Raw genomic sequence first — 14300 nt, forward strand, 5'->3', positions numbered from 1 at the left:
GGGCAAGCAGCTTTCATTTTATTAAAATTAATGGTAGGGCTCTCATTTGGTGGTTCGTATCTTTCTATGCCCCCAGAATAAGAAGTAGGAGGATAGGCAGAGCAAGAGCTCTTGAAGTCTACCCGGGCGCGCTTCTTAATTCATCCATTTAGGCCCGACTAGGAACACGTGGATCCAGGGAACCCGGCTCGGGAACAGCTTCTTCTTACTAGTAGGAGCTAATCACAGTAAGAGAGTCCAATCTCTGAAATAGAGCTTAGGCTCTCCATAGTAAGTTAGTAGAAGGCTTAGGTTATGACTTGATCCAATAGAGTAAGAACACCTTTCTATCTGTGCTCGATGAAAGGATCCAGATTCCACACTATGCTGTGGGCTGGGGAGAGAGCTGCTCTGCGAAGCTGGGCGTTCAGTGTTCTTTATGGAGGAACCATACTAGAAAGAGAATAGAAAGGGCTTCAAAAAAAGAGTGAGGGAGTGACCTTAACGGCCTTAGTCTATATCTTGCTCGTGAGCCGCCAAGTACCAGTCTCGCAACAGTATTGGCGCAAAAGGATTGGTCCTTCACGTTCGCGAGTCGAACTTCTTTTCTTGCCGCGCCTTTCACTCACTCGCTTGAGTCGGACTCAATCACTCTTTTTGTTTGGAGAATCATTCGTTCTTCACTCTCTCCGAAGGGAGCGCAGCAACCAAGGTGCATATTATCATATAGAAAGAGGCGAGGCGTAGCGATTCGTACTACCTCCAAAGTTTCGCTAACCGGCAGGCAATAGAATCAGCCGATAGGCGCAAGCAAGCGTAGCGAATCACATAGATATAGAGAAGCCCATACCTACCAGCGCGCGGATAGATAGGGCGTGCGAAGGGGATGGATGTCTGAGCGGTTGAAAGAGTCGGTCTTGAAAACCGAAGTCTTGATAGGAATACCGGGGGTTCGAATCCCTCTCCATCCGCGAGGTCATAAGTTCTCTCTTGCCTTATCTATGGAATGGTAGTTTGTGTTATGATTTAGTTAGGACCTTGTCTCCCTTTCGTTATCTTCCGCTCTCCTTGTATAGGTTGGGAAAGGGCCGGGTGGATGACCTTTGGGAGCTAAGTCGAAGATCTCGGTGGTCTTGTGAGTGGTTGATAAACTGCGATTGCAGTTTTCTTTAGGAAGTCCCATAGCTGTGAGACGACAAAGAAAACGGTGGATACTTTTCTGGGTGGAAGGTGACGACCCTAATGAATCGACTATGAAGGTGGCTGTTAGCTACATCAGCGCTCAAATTCCTTAATCGTTATTGCCCTGGCTTCGATGATCAACCCCTGGCACATTTAGGTTTTGATCTTCGGCCATCCTGGTCCTCAGGACCCAACACATTATTATTCTTTGATATTTCCTTTAAAAGATGCAAAAGGTGTTGATACGTCCTATCCACATAGATAGAAATGACCCTCTTCCACACATTACTGGTGGATGCTACAGCCGCTATCACTTTGGCTGCAGGAGGGGAATGGTTAAGTGAGACTCTCGACGTCTTGTTTGGTAAACTGGATGTTTACCCAGGCGCCGTAGTCTTGCCTAACCGTTCGGCCGGAGATGCCTTTGTATGGTATAACAAGCTGTTTAGCTACTTGTATCGATTTGCCACAGTGTGGTTAGATACAATGCGCTGGCAGCCTCAGCTTGAACTTAAAGAACAGCTTGATGTGAAGACTGCATTTCTTCATGGTGACTTGGAAGAAGATATTTATATGGAGAAACCAGAGGGGGTCAAAGTCAAAGGCAAGGAGCATCTTGTGTGCAGGTTGAAGAAAAGTTTGTATGGACTGAAACAGGCACCAAGACAGTGGTATAAGAAATTTGACTCCTGAATGCTTGACCACATCAGATCATTGTGTGTTTATAAAGAAATTTTCTGATAGTGATTTGATTATTCTCTTGCTTTATGTTGATGACATGTTGATTGTTGGCCATGATTCTAGCAAGATTGACAGGTTTAGAGAACTTAGCAAGTCCTTTGCAATGAAGAACTTGGGACCGGCTAGACAGATTCTTGGAATGAAAATCTCTCGGGACAGAGAAAATGGAAAGCTGTGGTTATCTCAAGAAAAATATGTTGAAAAGGTGTTTGAGAGATTCAACATGAGCAAGGCAAAACCAGTCACTACTCCACTTGCAGGCCAATCTGCACTCAGTACCAATCAGTGTCCTACAAGTGAGAAAGATAAAGAAGAAATGAAGAAAGTGCCTTATGCATCAGCGGTTGGAAGTTTTATGTATGCTATGGTGTGCACAAGGCCAGACATTGCTCATGCAGTTGGAGTGGTCAGTCGCTTTCTCTCTAACCCCGGAAAATGACATTGGGCAGCTGTGCAGTGTAAGCAGGTCACTTTCGGGAAGCATTGAAGTGGATTGGATTCTCGGGTATCTCAGAGCCACTTCAAGGGTATGCTGGTAATGGAAAGGTCATTTGGATGGGTATACAGATGCAGACATGGCTGGTGATATTGATTCCCGAAGTGAACTTACCGTGATTGCTTTAGGAGTTAGCCTTCAGAATGTCGGGACGGGAATGGGACAGGTTCACCCAGGGAAAGGAATGTAATAGAATAGGCGCGTTGGCCCAACAACAAAATCTAGAGATCGAACCTAAGAGCACTGAAACCAGCTGAAACCCGGCCCACTCGCTTCATTTATCTAATAAGGGAGTACTAGGGTTTTCAACCCCTTGGTGATCCTTTTGGTCTTGTTTCCGCTCCTCTAGTAAGGTAGTGGAATCGAATTAGGTTAGCTCTTGCTGGCCGGCCCCCTAAGCCTCATTCCTGAAAGAATGGAATGGCGACAACCCGGTATTTGGGTTTTAGGAGGTGTAAGATCTGATCTCGCACTTCCTAACCTAGATATTTGGTTTGTTAACCTCGGTGTGTTTGTGTTGGTTTTGTTCAAACCATCCAACCACATCCCATTGTTAGTATCAATGGCACCATCCTTTGGTCATCACTTGATGATGATCATCAGGGCGAGTGGAGGGGACTCCTAGTCGGGAGGAGGAGTGAAGGTGGAAAGTTTGAATGTTGGTTGCAACTCAGAGTGGTCTGGTAGCTACTGGGGGCTACACATTAGTGTGGCTGGTTGGGAGTGTAGTAGAATGAACACTCCCCTTCCCTTACGTCTTTCTTTTCAGCTCTTCGCCCCTCTCCCTTCTTTAGTAGCAATGTTCACTACTGCCGCTGTCGCGGAGCACCCGCCCGTAGGTTTTAGTAGACATCGGTACGATTTTAGGATGTTCAAACTCATAAGGCAATGAAAGGGAGTACTATTAAGAACCATCTCGCTCGCAGGTCTTTTCGACCTCGACCACGATCGAATCCCGCCCGCATTCGGGATCGGGCTCCGGCCTTAAATCAGTAGGGCAATAGCATAGCAATTATTGACCCGACCGCTATTAAAGTGAAAGTCAAGGCAGGCCTACTTTCTTCAAGATACGAAACGAGCAGCCGGGCTGTCCCTATTGTATTTTAGATGGAGTCATCAACAGGGCACTCTGATCGGCTTTCCTTTACTTAGAAAAGAGTGATAGAGCGGCTCTTCCGTGCTCGTAGGTTGACTCCCCTATGCATCCCGACTAAGGTCTCACAAACCGCATCCAGCCGCTTCACTAATGTTCATAGGTTATACAGAAAGAAGGGTGGGTTGGTTATATATGTTCATGCGCCTTCCTTCTTCGAACCTTTTGGTATGTAAGGCGCCCTAACTATAGATCAGATCCACCGGACGAGAAACTCAATTCCGCACTGCTGCTGAGTCGTCGGACTTATCCACCTCAGGGATTCGTGGAATTCCCGTTTTTGAATTGCGTTGGGGGAAATCTACCAAACAAAGCTAGGCAGATAGATAGACTCCTTTCCCGCAGCTAAGGGAGAGCAAGAAACTCAATCAAATTCTTGTTTTTTCACCAGCGCCCCTTTTTTTTGCGGGTACTCAGAGTCCTCTCACTACCAACCAGCAGACATCATCATCTGGCTGGGTCTTGCCGGTATCAACAACGAGAAAGAACAACCAAATGGAAACAGCAACTAACTATGGCTCTTGGCCCAGACAACGTCCTAGGCTCCGGGGAGATCAGAGCAAGAGGTTTCGCCTAGACGACGACGCCCGTCCTGGGCTGCAGTAAGTAGATCGAGAGGTCCTTTCGCCCCTTGTCCCCGAAGATGGGTAATATGTTCTCATACTATGTTGCTCCAACTTGATTCTATAGGGCCTAGCAGGCGAGCGATCCCAGTCCGCGGCAGAGAACAAGACAGCAAGCGAGCGTACCTTTGTTCGCTTCTTCTCCACCAAGCACGGAAGTTTAAGGATAACTGTAGGTCGGTGGCTACCTAAGGAAACTCCGATTCGATCCGCCCCCCGGCTGGGAGGCATCTACCTCATCCCGATCACAAGGAGAGGTTCACCATGATGGGGGGTAAGGTACTGGAATTCGATCCGTGGAGGAAAGAATGAAATGCATAGGGGACTTCGGCATGCTCTCAGATTTACGGATTCGCAGGGGGCTCTTCGCCCTACTTAGTTGACTGACAATGACAAAGGCTTGCGAAACAAAGTAGCGCCTTTGAAATGGAATCTTAAGTAGTCTATCAGTGGTGCGAAGCGGCTTTGCCCCGGGGAGCGAAAGGTTATACCTTAGTAAGCGAAGAGCGGTTCTTCTATGTAGGGTCTTCCCCCTATCCTCTCTTAACGTCGAGCTAAGTGACTTTGCGTAGCGTAGTAGAATGAAGGCGGAGCACCGACGCTCTCTTATTTATTAGCCTAAGCGTCTTCGCTAACTCGCTCGCCTACTAAAAAGAAGAAAGAAAATAGTAGTAGAGGCTAGGCTAACTCAGCCGCTGACTTCGACTGTACTGTAGTGGGCTTTCGTCGCCCCGTCTACACGTCGCTATAAAGATGCTCTAACAACAAAAGATCTCTAACAACAAACAGAAACATACTCTCTCTCTCCAGCACCAGTCGTGAATGGCAGTAGCGATTCAAAACTACTCGAGAATGCTGATGGCCCTTCCCTTTCGTTCAGCTCTCCGCCCCTGCCCTTATGGTAATTCCGAGCTATTCATTGGTCCTCTCGCATGCGCTCGAGCCTATCGGCTCTACGTCAGCAGATTACAGTACTTTCGTAGTCTGAGTTTTGAATAGCCATGAACGATTCAATTTACTAGAGTGCCCCAAATGGCCCATCAGCAGTATTTTCTCGAGTAGTTTTTCATAGCCTAGAACGCAAAATACTGCTGATGTCAACTGGGGCAATTTACGACTAACAAAATACTGCTGATGGGTTCCGGGCGAAAGATCTGCCCAAATGGTATTTCGGCCCTTTAGGTCGAGCTATCTATCTCGACAATCGTACTAATATTAATGGTCGATCCCAGCAGATTACAGTATTAGTAGTTCATGGCATTCAAAACTACGAAAGATCTACCAAATATTGTTGCACTTCGGCCCACACTTTAAAGCGAGCCCTACGGCCCTTTACCTTTCTCATGTTCTTTCATTCATCAAGTAGGGGTCTGCGTTGACAAAGAAGAACAGCCGGAACAAAGACTGCTATAATTTTCAATAGTTAGGCCAGCTTGACAAGCTACCTTTCCTCTTGATCTGAGGTGCGAAGAGAAAGATCTCTTTTTGATGACTTCCACTTCTCGATCCCGGCCCGGAAAAGGACCAGGGCCCTCTTTCTGAATGAAAGAAAGGCGAGCCCTAGCCCTCTAAGCCCACACCTGTGTAGAGTAGATCGTTCAACACCTGCGGCACAAACCCTTTATTGACCAATTGGTCCGTCTATCATAGGCGACCGAACGGCCGCCCCCCTAATTACTAGACCAACCTGCAATAAGAATTCCATAAAGACCTAGCGAAGATATGGCAAACAGATAAAGTAGCCCTATGTTCGGATCTGACAATACCATACCGTAATCAAAAGGTACAACGGCCCGAGCGACCAGACTTAACATAAATGTAGCCACTGGAGCCATTCTAAAAAGGGATAAATTAGCACTACTTGGTGAAATAGGTTCTTTTAGAATCAATTTCAAACCATCTGCTAGAGGTTGTAACAATCCGAACGATCCCACTACATCAGGACCCTTTCGACGTTGCACAAAAGCCATTACTTTACGTTCAGCTAGCACTAAAAAGGCGACTCCTAGTAGAAGTGGTAGAATTAAACACAGTATTTCCGCTGGAACAGCTATGTACGTTTTCGATTTTCTATTCACTCATGATCCTGGCCTGGTCGACCCAATCAAACTATTGAAGGATGGGACCTTTTCTCGAAAAAGCCCGGATCCCGAGAAGAGATCTTTTAAAGATGGTGCATTAATGAATCCTGTTACCTTACTTCGAATGGACCCGCCTCACTTGACTAAGCGAAGTCAAGGGATTTCCTTCTAACTAGTGGAGTACTTTCATTCAACGGATTTGTGGTTGAGTCATGAACTCTAGCAGATTACAGTATTGCGTGCCTGAACATCATTTATTTTGGAGTATAAATGGTATTTGCTTTGGGGCCATGTTAGACTAACAAAATACTGCTGATGGGTTCCGGGCGAAAGATCTGCGGGTGGGGAAGAGAAGTGAAACTCTTGTGCATTTCCGCTGCCTGCGTTCTTCTTCGTGTCCGTCCGTCTCGCAAAGCTGGTCAACACCTGCTGTCATGGTTGAAAAGAAGATAGGGCTAACCGACGACCCCCTAATCAAGCTTTGTTCGATAAAGCAAACAAACGATTCGTTCCGACAACTTAGAACCATCTCAACCCCTATTCATTCGCCGATCAACCGACGATCGATCGGGCGGGCAGGTTGGGAAGGGGTGATTAGCGGAGAAAGGAATCGCTGAGAGATAGATTCTGGTTAGGACGAATGAGTGGCTGTGAAGCATGCTTGGGAGGAGGTCAAACCTTCCCCGAGTCAGTCCAGTCAGAAAAGGGGGAGCCCGCTGTCTAGACTGCATCTCGGGAGTTTGAAGACCATCCCATTTCAACCAAAAATACAAGCCCTTCCGTATTCCCGTTTAGTGTTTTTTGCCAATTTCAACCCCTTTTTTCTTTTCCGACCATTTCTCATTGAAAAAGCGCATAGTTTATAAAAGAAAAAACCTCCCCGGAACGCATGAGATATTTACCTAAATCAGTAGGTCCTTGAGCAGATCCCACCTTAGCCCCAAGCAAGCTACAGCGAGAAAGCCGGAGCGCGCGTTAGCGCTTGGAGTTCAGGTCTCTAACTAGAAAGGTAAATGCTTGAGACTTCACGTCGGTATCCCAACTTATGGAAGTAGGATAGTCCCTCTCTCTCTCCCTTTAGGTCGAGCCAAGCAAGAGGTCGTGAATGAAGGGGCGAAGAGCTGAGAAGAAAGACGAAGGGAAGGGCATCTGACGATGGCTCGACCGCGTTGGTCAGATCAGTAGTAGTTTTGAATGCCATTCACGCAATAAATAGCTTCTGCTGAGAGTAGATCTTTTGTAGTTTTGAATATCTGTTGGCCCGTCAGATAATATTTGTCGTAAATTGCCCCAAAGGAATTCCTCCTAGTGGTGAATCGTGAATGGACATGAAAAACGTAGAAAGAAAAGCAGCAAGAGGTCTCCAATGGTGTACCATTGACTCTTTTCATTCACGATTCAGTTTGTATTTGCCCCAAAGGCAATTGTAGACGTCACTATTATATATATAGTTCGTGATTCAAAACAGAAACTACGAAAGAAAAGACTACTATGATTATTGGCCCTATCCCTACCCTTATAGTCGGCCCTCGGGTCACTTCACTACCTTCCCAGAACCCAGAGCATAGCCTCATCCCGACCGAGTACAAATAGTGAGAGGGCCGAGTGAGCCTAAAAACCCATCAGCAGTATTGGGCTCTCTCTGCTGCTCCCGCGTATCCTCTTTAGTATTAATAAATACAAGAGCCTTCCGCCGCGAATAGTAGCTTCGCAGTTGCTTCTCGTGAATGGACTTGTGCCAAACACTTACACCCTCTTTCAAGGGTTCGGACTCGGTCTCCTTAAGCTTGACTCGTGTAGGGCCCTACCTCCCGGGCACCTCACCTGCTTTTTATAGTATATAATGCAGAACTCTTTCTCGAACTCTTCCGCTCCCTGTAGCGTATTTCTCACTCTATCTTGCACCTAGAACTTCCGGAATTCACTCATATTCCATTCACTTTGATCTTCGTAAGGGACCTGGAGAGTACTTTTGACCATAGACGACTTTCTCCGCGGTAGCCTTTACTATATTAGCAGCTGTTCAGTTTCATTCTGTACCGAACGCTCACGAGTACTACTGTTAATGATATCTTTCCATGAACTGCTGCTGTTTGATTGATTCTTCCCGGTAGAGTGCTTTCCGGTTGCTCTAGTCCTCTCTTCTCATTTACCACTCTTAAGAATTCCAATAATCAGTCACGTCGCTGTCGCTCCCGTCGTTGTCACTCGGACCTTTAGGTCGATCCCAGCAACAACTATTATAGTAGTAGATCTTTCGTAGTTTTGAATAGTTATGAAAAACTGAAACGTAGAAAGAAAAGACTACTATGATTATTGGCCCTATCCCTACCCTTATAGTCGGCCCTCCTCTTTATCTTTCCTAGAACTCTGGCTAACCCTAGCACCAAAGAAAGAGATGAATCCAGAGTACGGGATTCATTCCACACAGCCTTAATGGCATTGCGTTAAGGCGTCGTTTATTATTATATGCCTATCACTCTTTACTTGAACCATTCACCCCACGGAGCGGTACGGAGCCTTTCACTTAAGGGCACCAGCTTTCACGGGCAAAAGCTTATATATGTCTAAAGTGCCTACCTTTAAACCTTTCACGAGAAGGCAATGCCATGAACGATTGCAGTTTGGTTTCATAGCTACGTCCCTATAGCGAACGAGAGAAAGAGTTTGAGGGCACCAGCTTCTATCTAACAGAAGTGTTCGTCTCTCTCCCTAAATTACGGTAAAGCGAGCCCTCATTATCATTTCGGCCCCCCTCTCCGAAGAGTCTTCTTCATATACCTTCCCGTCGTTCTCACTTATATATATTTCGGCCCACAGCAACACCCAACCCCCATCATAAGTATTTGTAGGCTTTAGGCCATTTACGACTGTTGCTGTTGTTGCTGTGGGACGAGCAAAGCTTAAAGCGACGTGTGACGCCTAAAAACCCATCAGTAGTATTTTCGGACGAGCAAAGCTTAGTGTGACGTCAGGAAGGGACCCGCTTGAATATGTTGTTAGTCCCGTCCTAAGACTCAAATCAGACTTAATGGATAGATGAAAGGAGCCTCACCGTTATAGCAGCAGTCGAATATCTGAATGGACTTGCAAAAGAGAATAATAGTCGTGAATGGGACCATGAACTCTTTCCATGAACTGGAACCCGATGACACACTATCTCTTTCTCTGAGTTCCATTCCATCAACAGGATGAACAGAAGGAGTTGAAAAAGGTTCACTCTCCTCATAAGGGCAAGGGCAGCTGAATAATAGGTCTTTGAGTCTGATTCATATCCCGAGTCAGTAGCATATGTTGGATCTTCTCCGGAACCTATAGTAGTCCCGATCAAGCTCTCTTATTATAAGTTAACGTGACTAACGAGTACTCTCTTGATCTTTCTACTCTTATTAGGGTAAGATCTTTCGTAGTTTTTAATAGCCCCAGCTACTGCTGCTTCTTCAAGGTCTACGAATGGCAAGAGGGAGGGAAAGATAAGAGATCGGACGGGGAAGTAGGCAAGCGTAGGGTAGGGAAGTTCTTTTCCCCGCTTTCTGTGGGTCGTTCATGGAAGATCTTAGGCGGATTCGGACGAAGAAGGTTGTGATTGGGTGTCTCAAGGTCCCTCCAATGCCCTATATGATATCCCTTTAAATTCTTTCGATCGCGCACCTTAAGGCTGTGTGCTGGCTCCACTTGGCGAGTCCCGGGCTACTTTGAGAAAGGAATGCCGGGGGATTTAGGTGGTAATGAAGGTAATGGAGAAGGGCTTCAGTATCTTTCCATTTACTCTTTCGGCACTCACTGAAAAGTTCCCATCAATCAGGTAGAGATAGGAGAAGATCAGTAGGTCTTTCGGTACTGGCCCAGAGCATAACATAATAAGTAGAATCTCATCTTTCTGGTGAACTACCCAAAGCAAAGTCAATCTCAAGCCCCCTAGGGTAGCTAATGAGTCAGTGAAGCGCGAACGCGGAGTCTTCCGGGTCTTATTGTGAGCTCGACCGGAAGCTTCACCAATAGTGAATGGGCTTGAGCTTGAATCATTGAATTGCTCGGGCCTTCACTAATTGCTATTTACAAGTCATTTGCATCTGAATCTTCTCTTCTTTGGGGTCAGTATCTGGGCACCTCTAACTGAACTAGGGATCTCATCTTCAACTTCTGCTACTAGATAGAGCATCCCAAACTGAGGAAGCTACCGGTGCTAGTAGGTCAGCTATTTTATTCGTACGAGGGTTCGCGGGCTATCACCATCTTCAATTCATTCATAGCATCTCGATTCCGAATATGGAGTGGAGTGCAGGAGGTTGAAGTCAGAATAGGCTCCAAATGAGTTGAGAACTATCTTTTAGATAGAAATTCAATTCTATGGGGCCGGGGCCCGGACAGACCAACGTGCATAAAAGCATCCGGCCAAAGAGAGCATCCGATGCCGCTTCACTTCAGGCTAGGGGCCTTGATTAGTGCTCGGAGGTCCTTCCTCATTCCCTGAGTGAGAGGGCGCCGGTCCAGCAAGAGGCTGCGCGAACCCTTTCTTAAACTCATTCCTAGGACGTAGCGAAAGCTAGAAGAATAAGAGCTTGTGCGACCGGTCCATCAGTCAAGTCTTCCAGCTGCCCTAGAATAGAAGCTGAACTTGCGGTCAGGTGCTTTAATTTCACACTAGGACGCCCCCAATGGTCATGGTTCCTTAATAATAGGACAAGACGCAGATAACTGCCTCCCCTAGCAATAGCTATTCTTCCTTTCCCGGGCAGGGGTAGACGAACTAGAATCAATGGATGACTCGCGCTATCACTTGCCTCTGAGACCGGTGCGGAAGAGAGTAGGTCGACCCCCGCAAGAAAAGGATCAATGCAGACCCCCATCTCCCTTTCCGTGCTCTCCTGTCTCTTTTTTGTGGGGTACAGTTGACAGAATCATTACTCTATATAGTACAGTCAAATCCAAGCCAAGAGCAGCTAGAGAACCGGACGGGAACCATTAAGCAGCGGGCCTGCGCTGGACCGAGGAAGAGATTCAGAGGTGCGAACGCGAAGTCGAGGAATGTGGGAACCTCCTATCTCTAATAAGAAAGTCAAGATCAAGATCCCAGTAGGAGCGCATCAATAGCAACAATTCTTTTTGTCTTTTCTTTCCATCCAACCTGCCCTTTCCCTTCTCTGCGCCTCCTTGCTTCTTCTTAAGGAAATGGAAAAAAGTTGTGCTGACCATGGGCAAAATCACTGAAAGGCTTTTTCCTTGCGGGGAGCTTGAGAATTTCTTAAAAAGTTGTGCTGACCATGGGCAAAATCAGTGAAGCTTGATTTCGCTAGCAGTATTTTATGGTCGATCATTTCTAAAAAAGTTGATCGCTTTAAATTCGCTTTTATCAAATCATTTAAATTTTTTTATCAAATAATTACACCTCATTAAAAAATGCAAATTACCTCAGGAAAAAACAGAAAAATACCTATACTCTTCGTAGAGGTAGATCAATTTCTTTCCTTACAGGGGGTAGAGGGAGGCATAGAAGATTAGGGGTTTTCCTGACTTTCCTATTTCAGAAGATAGAGAAGGAGTTGAAGTTTCATTTCAATTCTATTGCAGATTAGGCATTCCTGACCTCGCTTCCGTCACCTAGAGCACTCACTTCAGGGTAAACTCCCGGCCACCCTTCGTTCAAATATAAATTTCTTTCCGGACAAACATATGCATGGTAAAAGAAAGTACTGAAACCAAACAACAGCAAAGGTAGAGAATCCAGTACTGAACGAAAGGAACCAGAGTACTGACTTAGAACCAAAGGGAAGGAATGCAAACCGAACAGATGCAACAGAACGACAGCAAAGGATCTTTCGTAGTTTTGAATAACGAAAGAGAGTAAAGTAAGGAAAGGTATCGAGAGGTATCGAGAGGTAGAGATCGAAATGACAGCAACTGCAGTAACGAAATCGATCCAAAGGAAAGAAATACCATATTAAAAGAAAGCGATACGAACTAATCCAAAGGAAAGGGAACCGTAGAGGGTTGGAATTGGAGTTTACTTGGCAGATAGGAGAGGTGACTTGCCAGATAGGGTAGACTCTAAGGAGAGCAAAGAAAGTACTGACTTCGAAACAAATGCAACCTAGAGAGCAAACAACAGGAATGCAAGGCACCCAAAGAGAAGAGAAGAGAGGAGGGCTCAGGCATCGATCGAAATCCCAGCTGAGGAAGGAAATGGAAGGGAACTAATGAATGGAAGAAAGGGGGTTTCGCCTTGAGCAGGGTCAGTTTCGTCTTAAAATAAAGTAGCATCAGTTTCGTCTGAAAAGAAAGTTGAATCAGTTGAAATACCATATCAAAGATAGAGTTAAGGGTTTTGAGTTACCATAGTTCACCTTTCCTAAAGTAAGGGAGTAGGTCCAGAATTTCTCAAAAGTTGAAAAACACGGGAAGTACAACTTCTTGAGAACTATATTCGGCACCAGATTAATTACAGTATTTATTACGTGAATCCTATGGAAAGAGTCAATTACAAGAGTCAATGGTACACCATAAATTTATACTGATTACATCAGAGCAGATTATAGTATATAGTGCCCCCCTTAAAAGAGTAAGTTCGTCCAAGGCCATTCACTCTACCCCGGCTAATGGGCGATCCCTAAGATCTTTCTACGTTGTTGAATTGCCATTCCCCACAAATCCAGTTATGTACCGTACGACTCTTAATCACCCTCCACTCTTTGCTTGAGGAAGTACATTCCGGCTCAACGGGTTGGTAATGGTCATTCTATTCTCTCACTTGGTAATGGTCATTCTATTCTCTCACTATGAAAGTGGGGATGGTCGTCCTGCCTGTCCTAGCGAAGCTTAACTCACGTCCATCCTACGCGTGTGCGGCGCTTAACTACGTGTGCGCCTGAAGTGCTACTATAGTAAATTCAAGGGTTCCTCTGCTCTCTACTCTTTTTTTCAAGGTGCGAAAGGCGAAGTGTCATACCTCTCCTTGCTAAGGTGAATATCCCTCTTCTACATACCTCCTGGTACTGGTCGTAGTCTCTTTCTTTCTTTCTTTTGAATCTGTTGTTTTCCTATACTAGGGTTGATAGGTACTCGGCTGTTGGAGTTCCTAGTGGTGATAGGTCTTCGCCTGTTGGAGGTGGGGCTAGTGTTGCTCCTGTAGTTGCTGGGGCAGTTGCAAAAGTCGATCCTGCTTTTAAGCCGGGTGCTCCTTTAGTTGCGGGGGCAGCTGCTTCCTTAGTTGAGAAAGTCGAGGCAGCTTTTAAGCCGAGGGATGCTGATTTGGGGTCAACTATTTATACACAGACTCTTTAGCTATGCAGACTCCGGAGCTAGCACTGATGATGCCTTTGAACCTCTCACTTCAGAATCAGTTGGGGCTAAAGGAGACTCACTTGCGGATGGTAGAGTAGTTCATAAAGGAGAATCCATTAGGGCTGGAAAAGTTGTTCCCACTGGAGCGTATAAGGCTTCTGTTGCTTCAAAAGTTAGGGATGCTGGTGAAGGTGCTTCGGGTGATACTAGTAATACTAGGGGTGCTCCTAAAGTAGACTCCTCCGTTGAAGATGCTTCAACAGTTGATAAGTATTACTGCTTTGAGGCTAGTGGCGCTGGGGCAGTTCCTGTTGCTAAAGGAAAGACTGTTGCTAGTGCAGTTCCTGGAGATAGGGATGACGCTGCCGGAGTTCCTGTTGCTACTAGAGTAGCTAGGGATGCTGCTCTTGCAGTTCCTGGAGATAGGGATGACCCAGATGGAGTTCCTGTTGCTACTGACCTCCGCCTTTGGGGCTTATGGGATTACCTATACTCTGCCCTTGGGGCTCAACTGTCCTACGTTGGATTCTTATAGGCTTACCTGTCCTCTCCCTTTGGGGCTCAACTGTACTACGTTGGATTAGTAGATTATTACCTAGACTCCGCCTTTGGGGCTCAACTGACCTCTGCCCCTTTTGGGCTTATGGGCTTACCTCCACTCTGCCTTTGGGGAAGAAGGGGGGCTCCTTTATAGAAGAGAGTTGCGGCTATTGAAAAGGGGTCTAATGCTGATACTGTTGTTGCTTCAGTTGCCGATGTTACTG

At 46.1% G+C, this 14300-nt stretch overlaps 1 protein-coding gene and 1 non-coding gene across 2 annotated transcripts; one reads left to right on the plus strand and one right to left on the minus strand.

Moving 5' to 3' along the window:
- Positions 1-863: 863 nt before the first annotated feature.
- On the plus strand, positions 864-950 carry TRNAS-UGA. The gene has a single exon. It is a non-coding gene; the product is annotated as a tRNA-Ser (tRNA).
- A 2749-nt stretch (positions 951-3699) lies between these two features.
- LOC122035759 (NADH-ubiquinone oxidoreductase chain 1) lies at positions 3700-10012 on the minus strand. The gene has a single exon (XM_042594870.1). The coding sequence runs from the start codon at positions 6142-6144 to the stop codon at positions 5845-5847; it is 300 nt and encodes a 99-aa protein (XP_042450804.1). The 5' UTR covers positions 6145-10012; the 3' UTR covers positions 3700-5844.
- Positions 10013-14300: the final 4288 nt, after the last annotated feature.

The sequence above is a fragment of the Zingiber officinale genome, unplaced genomic scaffold (assembly GCF_018446385.1).
Source record: "Zingiber officinale cultivar Zhangliang unplaced genomic scaffold, Zo_v1.1 ctg103, whole genome shotgun sequence".
NCBI classification, from domain to species: domain Eukaryota; kingdom Viridiplantae; phylum Streptophyta; class Magnoliopsida; order Zingiberales; family Zingiberaceae; genus Zingiber; species Zingiber officinale.

Coding starts and splice junctions, on each gene's coding strand:
- LOC122035759 (XM_042594870.1), bottom strand. CDS start 6,144: ATGGCTTTTGTGCAACGTCGAAAGGGTCCTGATGTAGTGGGATCGTTC.